General features: G+C 32.2%; 2 protein-coding genes and 1 pseudogene across 5 annotated transcripts; 2 read left to right on the top strand and 1 right to left on the bottom strand.

The window, feature by feature from the left end:
* Positions 1-759: 759 nt before the first annotated feature.
* Positions 760-1044, bottom strand: AT1G43660 (annotated as a pseudogene; the record flags this gene model as incomplete). The annotated part of the gene is made up of 1 exon: positions 760-1044.
* Positions 1045-4485: 3441 nt separating this feature from the next.
* On the top strand, positions 4486-7822 carry UMAMIT22 (nodulin MtN21 /EamA-like transporter family protein). 2 transcript variants are annotated; one of them, NM_103490.4, is made up of 7 exons: positions 4519-4765; positions 4838-4900; positions 4985-5101; positions 5728-5959; positions 6891-7049; positions 7133-7284; positions 7411-7822. In NM_103490.4, exons 1-7 carry the CDS (start codon positions 4590-4592, stop codon positions 7541-7543), a joined length of 1032 nt encoding a protein of 343 aa, NP_175030.2. In that variant the 5' UTR covers positions 4519-4589; the 3' UTR covers positions 7544-7822. The 2 variants fall into 2 exon arrangements, with proteins under 2 accessions (NP_001319162.1, NP_175030.2); NM_001333219.1 differs by having other exon boundaries at positions 4486-4765; positions 6891-7284; positions 7411-7784.
* Positions 7823-9462: 1640 nt separating this feature from the next.
* TLP5 (tubby like protein 5) lies at positions 9463-12037 on the top strand. Of its 2 annotated transcripts, none has more exons than NM_103489.3 (5): positions 9463-9643; positions 10115-10504; positions 10579-10666; positions 10847-10979; positions 11071-12037. In NM_103489.3, exons 2-5 carry the CDS (start codon positions 10151-10153, stop codon positions 11783-11785), a joined length of 1290 nt encoding a protein of 429 aa, NP_564485.1. In that variant the 5' UTR covers positions 9463-9643; positions 10115-10150; the 3' UTR covers positions 11786-12037. The 2 variants fall into 2 exon arrangements, with proteins under 2 accessions (NP_564485.1, NP_001320745.1); NM_001333218.1 differs by having other exon boundaries at positions 9489-9643; positions 10183-10504; positions 11071-11985.
* The last annotated feature ends 1486 nt before the right edge of the window (positions 12038-13523 follow it).

The following is a 13523-nucleotide window of genomic DNA, read 5'->3' as shown; positions in this document are numbered from 1 at the left end:
TTTTTTATATTTCCGATAAATTTTTGACAAACTTAAGTTAGAAAAGTTTTCCTACTCGAAAATTCGTCGGAAAGTTTAGTCAGAAATTATTTATGTATTTATTTAATAATTTTCTTTTTGAAAAAGCATTCAAAAAATAATACATAATTATTATTTAAATATATATTAATTTCTTTGGTCTCCCTCTTTTTTTTTGAGGGTATGTGTGAACATCTGGTTTATCATATGTACCCTTATTTATGTCCAGTTCTCTTGCAATTGGAGCATGTTATAGTTCTTCCATCTCTTGTTAGCTTGTCTGGATTTTATGACGACTCATAAGGCTCCTTTATCCTATCATACTTCTTTGGCCTTCCTCTTTGCTTCCTTTTTTCAGGTACCTAAATAGGTTCTTTATGTTGTGACTTCTACATCCTTTCACCCCTCATAGGTTTAACGTTGTCTGAGTAAGTTTTTTGCCACCAACTTGTCAAGAGGTGCTTATCCACATAGCTAACCAAACATACAATTGTAGAGTAGAGTTAACACATAATCACATCACTCATATTAGATAAAAGAGAAAATAAATGAAATCAGAAACTCTTATTCATCTGGATCACGGTTGTGCTCATGAGAAGGAATTCATGTGATGTTCCACTGGTTACAACCATAATGACACTGACTAAGATTCACGTCAAATCTTGCTTTGCCCTCTCGTACCTCATATAGATTCTCACTAATTTTTAAAACTTTGCATAACTTTGTAGATGTGCGGTTTGCCTAATATAACTTCATTATCCGTGGTGCAAACTTGGAATGACACTTACTTGCTTTCTCATACCTCTTTAAGACACGCTGCATGGTCTGTCTTCTGATATGTTCAAGCATGTCCATAATTGGCATCTTTCGTGACTTTTTGGTTGTTTTGTTGAAACTCTTTGACAAGTTGTTGTTAACATCCTCACAAACTGCATTGCTATTGAAGAAAGCTCTACACCTAGTCCTAGGTTCTGTTTTCAACAAATCTTCATGTGCTACCTTATCATAACTCTTCAATGCTCTCATATTGTAGTTATAGTCACCTTCATTGCCACTAAAAGCAACAGCCTAGAAAAAATGTTCATAGTCATTCTCCCGATACACTTTTTGCCAATTGACAAATATGTGCCTAGCACAATGCCTATGCTCAGCATTTGGAAGATTGTGTGTGACAACTTTTATCAATCATTTTTGCTTGTCAAAAATGATGGTAAACCCATTGTCTAACCCTAAGCCCAGATCATGCTTCAGCTAGTCAACAAACCAACCCCATAAATCATTATCCTCTATTCTCAATATAGCCCATGTTATAGGATATATCCGGTTATCCGCATATCTTCCAACAGCTGCTAATATCTCTCCTTTTAACTCCTACTTTAGAAATGCTCCATCAAGACCAGTAATAGGCCTACAACATCTTTTCCATTAGTTTCTCATAACCGCAAAACTGACATAAAACTTATCAAATCGTAGCTTACCATAAGCCTGAGGAATGATGACAATCTCTGTATGTGTTTCACAAGAAGAAGAAGAATGTGAAGAATGTGAAATGTGAAAGCCCTCATCTAAGCTTTAGTAATTTGTCTTATCATGTTGGCATGTTTTGACTCTATTTCTATAATGCTCGAATTTAAAAATCTGATTATCCAAAGTTGAAAAAAGTTTATGTTTTTAATTTAGTTTTTTTTGAATTTTTCGATGATAATAATTTAATGTGGTTGACTTGACCTTTTTCAAGTTGATAAATTATATTTTCGACCAATTTCTAATAACATCTAAAAAGCGTTGTACTACCATTAATTGATAATTGTAAAGTCTATAACTCGTCGGTCCAACAAATTTCTGACGCCCTTTATTATCTATCAAAAAATATTTCCAAAATTTTGAAATAATTATAGGACAATTGTCCGACCATCTTTATTTTGTCCAAAAATTATGACCAATTTCAACTAATATTCCTTCTATCAAAATGTGGCTGAAAAATTTGTCACATTTTTCTAACAGTTACTTTGATCTGAATAATGTTAGGAATTTGGAATGACTTCTTGTAGTAAACTTTATCTAATTCCCATTGATACAATTTTTTTTTTTTTTTTGTCGACATCTACCTAGATTAACTCAAGCAAGTCAATGATGAGGGAAATTGTTGACATAGGTGATATGATGCAGATAGGTACGAATTCTTCATAGAAGTAAGGATAAAGAAAAAAAACCAAACTCTTCCATGTCGCTCTGTATCGCCTTCAGGGATGTTGAGAAAGCTGGTCACTCTTATGGGAATGACACCATTTTCACCAAATCTGAACAATCTGTAAAGAATGCTATTTTTCGTTTGTCTTGACCGATCATACATCGCACTGACACAAATCGTTGAAGGCTAATTACATTTCATGCCTACTCATTTACAAAATATCACACAGTCAAAAAAATCTGCCAAATATATCTCTTACATTTTTAACTTATTTTTTGTAAGTCCAATAGGAACGACCACATATGTAAACAATAATTTAAGTTTTTGAAAAAGCTATAACACACGTGTTGAAATGAGTAGAATTATGAAAGGTCAACATAATTGGTACTACGACATCATGCGTTAATAATAGTTGAATAGTTCTCACTGGTCGTTCTTTCATTACATATCAACACAAAATATTTCAGTTCTGATTTGTTGCAACAGTTTCATAAAACAGTAGCTGATATATCATTATCTCCCTTTGATTAGACACCTACTTGAAGATAAAAAAAACGTTGCATTAGAACCATTACATTCTTTTTGTCACATGTGGCTTTTAAAAGTTGAAAAATGGAGCATGTGTTGAAAGATATTGATGTAGGAATATCATAATGCGTCATGAAGAAGAGGTAGAATTTATCATTTTAGATGGCTTGATCGAATTATATATCTTAAGAACAAGAGGTAATATCTAAACTATTTGATAAATAATAGAAACTTCACATTTACATGTAACCTTCTTTGTTTTTATCCTATGCTACATTATCATTATAAATAATTTGATCTAGTCGTGCCTCACTTTAATTGCATATTAATGTTCTGTTTTCTTTCTTCTTAATTTAGTATTGGAATCAGGAATAAGAGTTCATTTGATTATTATTGAACTATCTTTAGGAGCATCTCCAAGTGTATGCACAATTAAAGACTCGTTGGTTGCATCTCTTAGCTAATATCTTGATTTCTTTGGATTATCATTTTATTTTTGTTATTTTTTCTTTTTAATTAATAATGAATATATATACCTTTTTCTGTTTTTAAATTGAAAACAAATATAGGTGTGATGATAGTATTTTCCGTCAGTACACCTCTAGGTATCAGGGTTGGTATTCTCATTGCAAACATTTACTATGAAAATGGTTAAACTACCATGATGTTAGTGTCTAGTATCCTATCCATATTATAAATTAATAATTTTACAAATTTATTAGAATATATTTATTATATGTAAAACAATTTACTGAAATATGACTCTAATATTGTTTTTTCTTTAAATTTGAATTAATTCTTCGTAGACTTCAGTTTTAATAATTTTACAGGAAATATTCCTTGTAAGTGGTTCAAAATAATATTAATTATATAATAAATAAAAAAACCTTTTTCTAAACACAAGGGTTTATACAAAAAAAAAAGTTTTAATGAAATATAACTCTAGTATTCACAATTCTATTTATAGAAGTTATACTATACTAATTTTTAAAATTTTATCTCTCAACTATTATCAATTACCTATTTCAACCAGCAATAAATATTTAACTAATTATACGTCGCACATTTTTAGCAGTACTATTAAGATTAAACTCTTTTTACGCAATGCGGACCAATTGTATAGTGTATAAAATAAATAAAATTATCTTTTCGACAATTACATTTAAAGAAAACAAAAAAGAGTTGAACAGCAGATATGCATATTGTAAATTATCAACGCGAAGTTGTGTGCTTTTGCTTTTCTTTTGTGGCGAAATTATTTGTCTCGCTACTTCGAATCTTCGGCTTTATTTTCTCTTAAAGTATTGATAAACTAACTATTGTATGATCCCTTCATGGCAAGGTTTATAGTGTTAGCAAAACTAAATATGGTTCTAATAGATTTTAACCTATTGTTACAAAATAATTAGGGTCCAAATAATTAATTATTTGGAACAGAATAGTTCTTGTGGAGGTTAGTACTTGGATTAAAACTCAATCATATCAACGTTGAATTAGGTGAAACCACTTGCAAGCTAGTTGCAACGTACTTATGTTTCGCTAGATATAGATAAGACAACTATTGTGACATTTATGCACCGCTATAAGGAGTAATTTATGCAATTTTATAAGGAGATAAAATCACTAAAATCTTGAGAGGAAACAAAAAAATGGATGTGTGGGAGCTGTTTTGATTGAAACGTTTTCAATGGAAATACACGTGTCTATATTAGCTGTACTGTTGTAGTGACCTAAAAAAAAAAAAGAAGAGAAAATCTTTAAAGTTGCCACCAACACAAATGCATAAATAGCGGGAGAGAAGCAAAGTGAGCTTCATCACATCAAAAGACAAAACACACATCACTATTACACGATGATGATGGAGCACAAAGCCAACATGGCAATGGTGTTTGTACAGATTGTATACGCAGGCATGCCATTGCTCTCTAAAGTAGCCATCTCTCAAGGAACCAACCCTTTTGTCTTTGTTTTTTATAGACAAGCCTTCGCGGCTCTTGCCTTGTCCCCTTTCGCATTCTTCCTTGAAAGGTTCTTCTCTTCTATAACTCTATAAACAAAAAAACTGCGATAAGCTCTCAAATTCTTAACGTTGTTTTGCAGCTCCAAGTCCTCTCCTCTATCGTTTATCTTGCTGCTCAAAATATTCTTTATCTCCTTATGCGGGTATATATGACTAATGTTTCTAAAAATTGGAAATTCTGATTCATTGAGTTAATTTATTAACTAAATATTGTTCTAAAAATCTAGACTCACGCTGAGTCTTAATCTCTACTATGTGGCCATCGAGAACACCACCGCCACCTTCGCGGCAGCCACCACCAACGCCATCCCCTCTATCACATTCGTCTTGGCTCTCCTATTCAGGTATACTACACAAAAGAGTCTCACTCTTTCATATAAGCCCTGCGATGATCCAAAGGTTGTGTTTGTTTTATAAAAACAAATCGGGTGTTGGGGGCATAATACTTTATTTTAATTTTAAATTATTTGTGATAAAAAGCTAAAGAATCGTTAAAAAAATCAAATAAAATAAAAATCACTTTAATCTATTTTATTGTTTCTTTTTATATTCTTAAAGCATAAATGATAGCCATATTATTATTTTTATATCATTTGTCAATTATAAGTGTGGACGAGAATTGGTTACTTTTAAAATATAGTTTATTTTATGCATAAAATATACCAAGTTGTTATTTTGCTTTGTGTAGAAGTAAATTATTTATGATAATATAATTAAAAAGTAAGCAGGAGAAACAACAAATTGACTATCATGAATTGAGTTTTGACTCAAATGATTTGTCTAAATAAAGAACGAGGATAAAAAAAATATAAAGAAAAATGTTAAAGGAATGGATGTGACTATTGAATCATCTACGCTTTCAATATTGAATACCATGTGGGTCAAATAAAATATGGAATCAAATTATCTAAGCTTTAGTTAGAACCACTATTTCGAATCTAATGTTACATTTTATATGTATAATGAAAAGATTAGAGACGGTGACCTTGAAGAAGTCACACGGAGTGGCCAAAGTCACTGGTTCAATGGTTGGAATGTTGGGCGCATTAGTGTTTGCTTTTGTAAAAGGGCCAAGTTTGATAAACCACTATAACAGCAGCACCATCCCAAACGGCACCGTTCCATCAACCAAAAATTCTGTAAAAGGTTCAATCACAATGCTCGCTGCCAATACTTGCTGGTGTTTGTGGATTATCATGCAGGTATGCCACTCACTACTTCACTTTCATCACTTCACTAGTTGCCTCCTAATTTTTAAATCATTGCTCCTTTGTTTCCTCTATTTAATTTGTTTTATCTCATTAGTGTGGAAAACACTATTAGGATATTAATTATAAACTAACTCGTATAAAAACGGAATGTCGTTTTCAATGAAATTATGCATGTATTTTATCAATTAAAAAGTTACATAAGACTTAATAAAATATAAAATGTTTGGCTTTAAAGATATAACTAGTAAACATATATCTATACATATCACAACAAGAAATTATTGTTTTTAATGTATATGCGTACTTTTGTGGGTAGTCTGAAATTAAAAAATACATACTTTTGTGGTATATGTGGGATACTTTTAGTTAGGTAGACAAAGTATAGAATATCAAATTCTTAAGATGTTTTTCAACGGACCCATATAAACTTCGATTATATTTCGCTTAAAAAAACGTTTTCATGAAATATTACATTTTTGGAAAGATCACTAAATCTATATATGAAGAAAGCAAGTCTCCGATGTTACGTAATTGGACCTCCACCATGGTATGAAAAACGACTAGTCGTTTATACACTTTCATAATGGTTGGTAATGGAGTAATGGTATTGTAGGGTTCTGTTTAGAGATTACTTGGAACCAGTTTACGTCTATATTGGATAGACAAATTTTTTGAGTCAAATTTAAGCATAAATAATTTATCATATCATTAATTACCATAAGTAATGTCTCTTGTACGGAGGCAGTAAAAACAAGAACACCATTATTTACAGACGTGACATAGGTATGACATCAAATATATGTCCATAGAGACTACTACTCAAGAGAACTGTTTTATGTTAATACTTTCATCACTGAATTTTTGTTTTCGTTAAAAGAAAAGTAAAACATTCTTTAACAACTTTGATTGATTGTGTTGTTAGAGCAAGGTGATGAAGGAATATCCAGCGAAGTTGCGATTGGTAGCACTTCAATGCTTGTTCAGTTGCATACAAAGCGCAGTTTGGGCAGTCGCGGTGAACAGAAACCCATCAGTTTGGAAAATCGAATTCGGCTTACCTCTTCTCTCAATGGCTTATTGTGTACGTTTAATCCTATCTCTAATCTCTAAATATGAAGTTCCTCTTCTTGTTTATTAAAAGAATGATCAAAGAAAATTAAATAGGGAATTATGGTGACTGGACTGACATATTGGTTACAAGTATGGGCAATAGAGAAGAAAGGGCCAGTATTCACTGCACTATACACTCCTTTAGCTCTCATCCTTACTTGCATTGTCTCATCTTTCCTTTTCAAGGAAACATTTTACCTTGGAAGGTTTGTCTTTTTTTTTTTTTTTTTTTTTTTTGCTAAAGTATGTAAACATAAGTTCCGATCTACATGTCTTTAGAACCTGATATTGAGAATGTTTGTGTTTGGACTTGGGGATATAAACTGGTGCAGTGTGGGTGGGGCAGTGTTGTTGGTGTGTGGACTATACCTTGGTCTATGGGGTAAAACTAAAGAAGAGGAAATACAAAGATATGGTGAAAAGCAAAGCCAAAAAGAAATTATAGAAGAAGTTATCATCGTCTAGGATTGCATCTCAAAAGGCATCAGTACACCCATATTCCACGTCCTTTGATACTTTTATTGTCGCAGTTATCATATGAATAATGTCTAATTTTCATGTAATGTGTAAATATTAATGTGGAGTTTTCTTTTCCTCAACGTAATGTTTTATTGATTAAATAATGAGGTAACATATTGGGTATATTAGTGACGATTAGAGGCAGTAGATTTGTAGCCATTCACCAACTCAAAAAGTTGAAAATGAAGGAGTAACTACCTAAATTGAAGCTATTTATCGTTCCCTTTAAAATATTCTCATATATCTAGATGTAGAATATACTTTTTTCCGATCTAACTTAGTTTTCCTACTTACTAAAAATACCATTGTAACAAGACTTTGTCACTACATGCTTTAACAATTTCATAGAAAGAATTAATAGGGACACATCAACACCTTTGGCTATAGTTAGCGAGTTTTTGACATCTAATCCACATCCTTAGTAAATCCACCGTCTATGCATGAGTACTCGTGTCCCTTGGTCAGCGAATCATACCAAAATAAAAACATTTACCTTATTTCAAGATTAAATTTTAAAGTTGAAAACCTACACACAATTTCCACATGTATATATTTATTCTTCTCTAAACAACTAGGAAAAGAAAATGATTACCTTTTTCACCCTTAACGAATTTCTTAAAATATTCTTCTTTGTAATAGCATTTTACATAATATTCAACACGTTTAAAGTTTCTTAGCTTATAAAATGATTTTAATTTAATATTATTAGATTCTCATAATCTATTGTATTGTAATAGCATTTTACATCATATTCAACACGTTTAAAGTTTCTTATAAATGATTTTTAATTAAAGTATTAGATTCTCATATCTGGTTGTATCAGATTCTACAATAATCTTACTTTGTTGGTTTAACTTAGTTTTCTTACTTGTTAAAAATACCATTGTAACAAGACTTTGTCTTTACATGCGTTAACAATTTTACAAAAAAAGAATTAATTGGGACCCTTCAACAACTTTGGCTACAATTAGCCAGTTTTTGGCATCTAATCTCACATCCTTAAATCCACCGTCCATGAGTACTTAGTGGCGAAGGCAGAAATATATATTACGGAGATCAATATTAATATATAATTAAATAATTATATTATATATATATATATCTAAATACTATTAAAAAAAATTTATAAAACAAGTTTTCTATATAAAAAAATAGAACAAAAAATGATATCACTAGTGTTGTAACTTCATAAATTATTGTTGTTTTTCCGACAAAATATAGTATGTACTATGTAACTTTAGAAATACTTAATTTTTTGTTTGTGGTAAATACACGAGTAGTCACATGTTATTCATCATTTTCTATTTAAAAATTTACTAAAATTTTGGTGAAAAATGGTATACATCTTTTTTGTTATTCGAAATTTTTAATTTGTTTATCTAAACGTAAGGATTAGTACCCACATTAGTTAATTGTTTTGTATATCTAAATTCATGTTTTTAGGGGAATAATATAACCAGTTACCAAAATTTGATATATTAGGAAAATATTTAATATAGGATTCAGGAAATTGATAGAAGAAGAATAAGATTGATATATAAAAAAATATGGCAATTGAGTGGGGGTGCAAAAATAGGATTTGAACTTCGAGTAAAGGTTGGTCAATTCTATAAATACCATTTGTTGTTGGTTTAAACTTAATTTTCCTACTTGTTAAAAATACCATTGTAACAAAATTTGTTCTTTAGTCTATGCTTTAACAATTTCAGAAAGAAGAATTAATAGGGGGGACCCTTCAACACCTTGGCTACAAGCCAATCTAACTCGTGTCATTTTGGTTACCGAATCATACAAAATAATGGAATGTATTTTTACTGATTAAGAATCACAAATAAAATTACTTTTTACAAAATATAAAATCTAAACAAAAAATCTTGGCAAGCTCATAAAATTGTGCTGTATTTAAATAAAGTCTTGAAATCCGCGACTCTTTACAAACAAGAAATGGTTAGCTAACTAAACTGAGAAAAAACAGCAAAGAAAATCAGAGAGATCAAAAAAAAGAAAAAAAAGAACAGAGATTCTTTTGAACTAACGAAGACATATGTAAGTCTTCTTTGATCTGTGTTTATATCTCTTTGTTTTGCTACCCACTCAAAGATATGATTTTGCAAAGAAAGCTTAGTCTTTTGTGTTCTTGAAATCTTAGGTTTGTGTTCTTGAAATCTTCTTAGGTTTATGTTCTTGAAATCTTAGGTTATATTCAGCTTTGGAATTCAGTGAGGTAGAGAAAAGAATAAGTTTAGTACGGTTGTCAAAAGACATTGATTTCTTGAAAAACAATTGTTGGAATTTTAAGAATTTCTGTGGTTGCGTGGTGATTTTGGTTAGTTCTAACCTTAATTTTTCTCAATGTTTCTTGGTCTTCACATTTCTATAATTACATTTCTTCTATTTCCTATTCTCTAATATAATTCATAAAATATATATTATGTGTTGAATTAGTGTTTCTCATAGAGATTTGAGGACTATATGTTAAGTTTATACTAAGAAAATGGTTTTGGTATGTTTTTGCAGCGTTTCTCTAAAGTAGAATCTTTGGTATTCGGAAAAATGTCGTTTCTGAGTATTGTTCGTGATGTTAGAGATACTGTAGGAAGCTTTTCGAGACGTAGTTTCGACGTGAGAGTATCTAATGGGACGACTCATCAGAGGAGTAAATCTCACGGTGTTGAGGCACATATTGAAGATCTTATTGTAATCAAGAACACTCGTTGGGCTAATTTACCGGCTGCGCTATTACGAGATGTGATGAAAAAGTTGGATGAAAGCGAGAGTACTTGGCCTGCACGTAAACAAGTCGTTGCTTGTGCTGGTGTCTGCAAGACATGGAGACTAATGTGCAAAGATATTGTGAAAAGTCCTGAGTTCTCAGGCAAACTCACATTTCCAGTTTCGTTGAAACAGGTTCGTGGTTTCGTTATTCGTTACTTCCATTCGACATTATGTCGGTTATTCTGACAACTCTTTTGATGGTGAAGCCCGGGCCTAGGGATGGAATCATACAATGTTATATCAAAAGAGACAAGTCTAACATGACTTACCACCTTTACCTTTCTCTTAGTCCTGGTAAGTTATTCGTCTTTGTCGATGTTACTACCTCTGCTTCAGTAAAATTTGGACTCAAAATTTAGTAGAACACACATGTCATACTTTTGTTTAAATTCAATACTTATCAAGATCTTGAAAATATCAAGAACTCGAATTTTCTCTATTATTTAGTTTTTGAATCTTGTCAAATTTGTACAGCCATACTTGTTGAAAGTGGGAAGTTTCTTCTCTCGGCAAAGCGCTCACGGAGAGCTACATACACAGAGTATGTAATATCAATGGATGCAGACAACATTTCAAGATCAAGCAGCACTTACATTGGCAAACTGAAGTAAGAAGAAGATTTAAAAAAAACATCATTCGTCCACATGTTTTGAGTTCTTGATTAATTCAGACAAACGTTTGTCTTACTTCATTTTCAGGTCTAACTTTCTAGGGACAAAATTTATAGTATATGATACGGCTCCTGCGTACAACAGTAGCCAGATATTGTCCCCACCAAACCGGAGTCGTAGTTTCAACTCCAAGAAAGTGTCTCCCAAAGTCCCTTCTGGAAGTTACAACATTGCTCAAGTTACATACGAGCTGAACTTGCTTGGAACCCGTGGACCTCGTAGAATGAACTGCATTATGCACTCTATCCCCTCCTTAGCTCTAGAACCCGGAGGTACTGTCCCTAGCCAACCTGAGTTTCTACAACGTTCCCTTGATGAATCTTTCCGCAGCATCGGTTCCTCAAAGATAGTCAACCACTCGGGAGATTTCACCCGACCGAAAGAGGAAGAAGGAAAGGTGCGACCTTTGGTACTGAAAACTAAACCGCCAAGGTGGCTCCAACCGTTGCGATGTTGGTGCCTTAACTTCAAAGGGAGAGTGACTGTAGCTTCTGTCAAGAACTTCCAGTTGATGTCCGCTGCAACGGTTCAGCCCGGTAGTGGTAGTGATGGTGGAGCATTGGCTACGAGGCCATCGTTATCACCACAGCAGCCAGAGCAATCAAACCATGATAAGATAATACTACACTTTGGGAAAGTGGGTAAGGATATGTTCACTATGGACTATCGTTATCCTCTCTCTGCCTTTCAAGCGTTTGCCATTTCCCTGAGCACCTTTGATACTAAATTGGCATGTGAATAAAAGTAGAAAGATCATAAGAGGGACTTAAAACTAATAGGAACCGTTTACGATATGCGAGGGTTTGTTTGTTTTTGTTTATCTGTCTGATCTGGTGTGTTAGTGAATGTGAACTTTTGTGGTTGTTTATCTTCGAAAAGAAAAAATAAGTGTTGGTGACCAATGCATGTAGCACCATAAGTTAATGAGATTTTGTAACGAAAGACGTTGTTATAAATAATTATGATGCTAGGACATAACTTTTATTGTATAGCAATATTGAAAATGTTAACAAATGCATAGCACCATTAGTTAATGAACTTTAAGGTTTCCTATCGAAATACACACTTTAAGAAAGAATTACGATTCTAGAACACAACTCTTTGTTTTTGTTTTTGTTATAACTTTGATATTCCTTGATTTTTACGGTTTTTTAACCACGAATTAGGTATTGTTTTTGGTCTCCGGATTGTTCTTGCAGAATATTTTCACGGTTTTGCTCCAGAATGATCGATAATTTCCAAATGTATTTCAAACGTATAATGATCTGAAAAAGACTAAAAAAACTTTAAAAATAATGAAAAGACCCTAAAAACAATACCTAATTCATGGTTTAAAACCTTAAAAATTAACATATATCAAACCTAGTTTTGCTACTTGTAAAAAAACAAGATTTATAGGTCCCTATATCGTAGAAATTTAGTTGATGTTCCCCCTATATGCTATATCCTATGTGATTTTACATTAGCAATGATCAAAGGAAGTGATTATATAGGTTGAAAAAGCTTACAATTTGGCCAAATCGTAAAAATTCTTTGGTTTTGATTCATAAAAGTCTAAGTGATTTTTTCCTAAAAGATTTTTGGCTCAAAATACCTTAAGGGATGGTGATTTACATAGACTCAAAAGGAGATAAAGAAGGTAAAAAAATTCGAAGTTTAACCATTTTGAAAGGTCATATGGTCAAATTGCGAGAATAATTTGGTGGTGATCAAGACTCAAGAGAAGGATAAGAATCAAAGGTTAGAGAGGGTGTAGGAGCTCGGAAACAAAAAGAGAGAAGGAAATCAAATGGTTTTGTTAAACTCATTAAGCTAAATTCTATTAAAGAACCTAATCTTGCACATATATATAGATGCTAGAAATTAATTGCATGCATTGAAAACGACCCAAGCACATTTATTTCAACAACGATTGAATACGTACCATTTTCTGTATTTAATTCGGTCTAAAATTGAATACGTACGAAAAATATGAAGAAACGTTGCACATGATATATATTAATTAGTTCGTTACGTCTTCACAAATTAACATGTGAATGCTAGAATGTCAAAATAGACCGTGTTTTAGATTTAGATGGAATATGTCTTACATCGCGTGATTGCACATCAGCTGATAATGTACTTATCGTTGATGTCATGGTCCAGCAGCAGGGGATCGGGTCAACAAGTGGAACACGAGACAGCAGGTTGATTGTACCAACATTGAGGAAACAAGAGACCCTTTGTTATTCTCTTGCCCATACTCTTCAATACTCTCGAAAGACTTGGCACAACGCCTCCTTACGACTAGCTTACCGCACTACTTCACAACACAAGCTTTGCTTGGATCATACTCTTTCTGTTTTGATATGTATTCCAAAATGGTCCAGCAAATACTTTTAAGAAATTTCTTTACGAAAATTTATTTTTCGTAACAAAATAGTGAGGATATAGAAACAATTTTAATTTGTTCTCAAAATATTTCCCTTAAATAACAATTT

Source organism: Arabidopsis thaliana, assembly GCF_000001735.4.
Source record: "Arabidopsis thaliana chromosome 1 sequence".
NCBI lineage: Eukaryota > Viridiplantae > Streptophyta > Magnoliopsida > Brassicales > Brassicaceae > Arabidopsis > Arabidopsis thaliana.
This window is presented reverse-complemented; position numbering and strand designations above follow the sequence as displayed.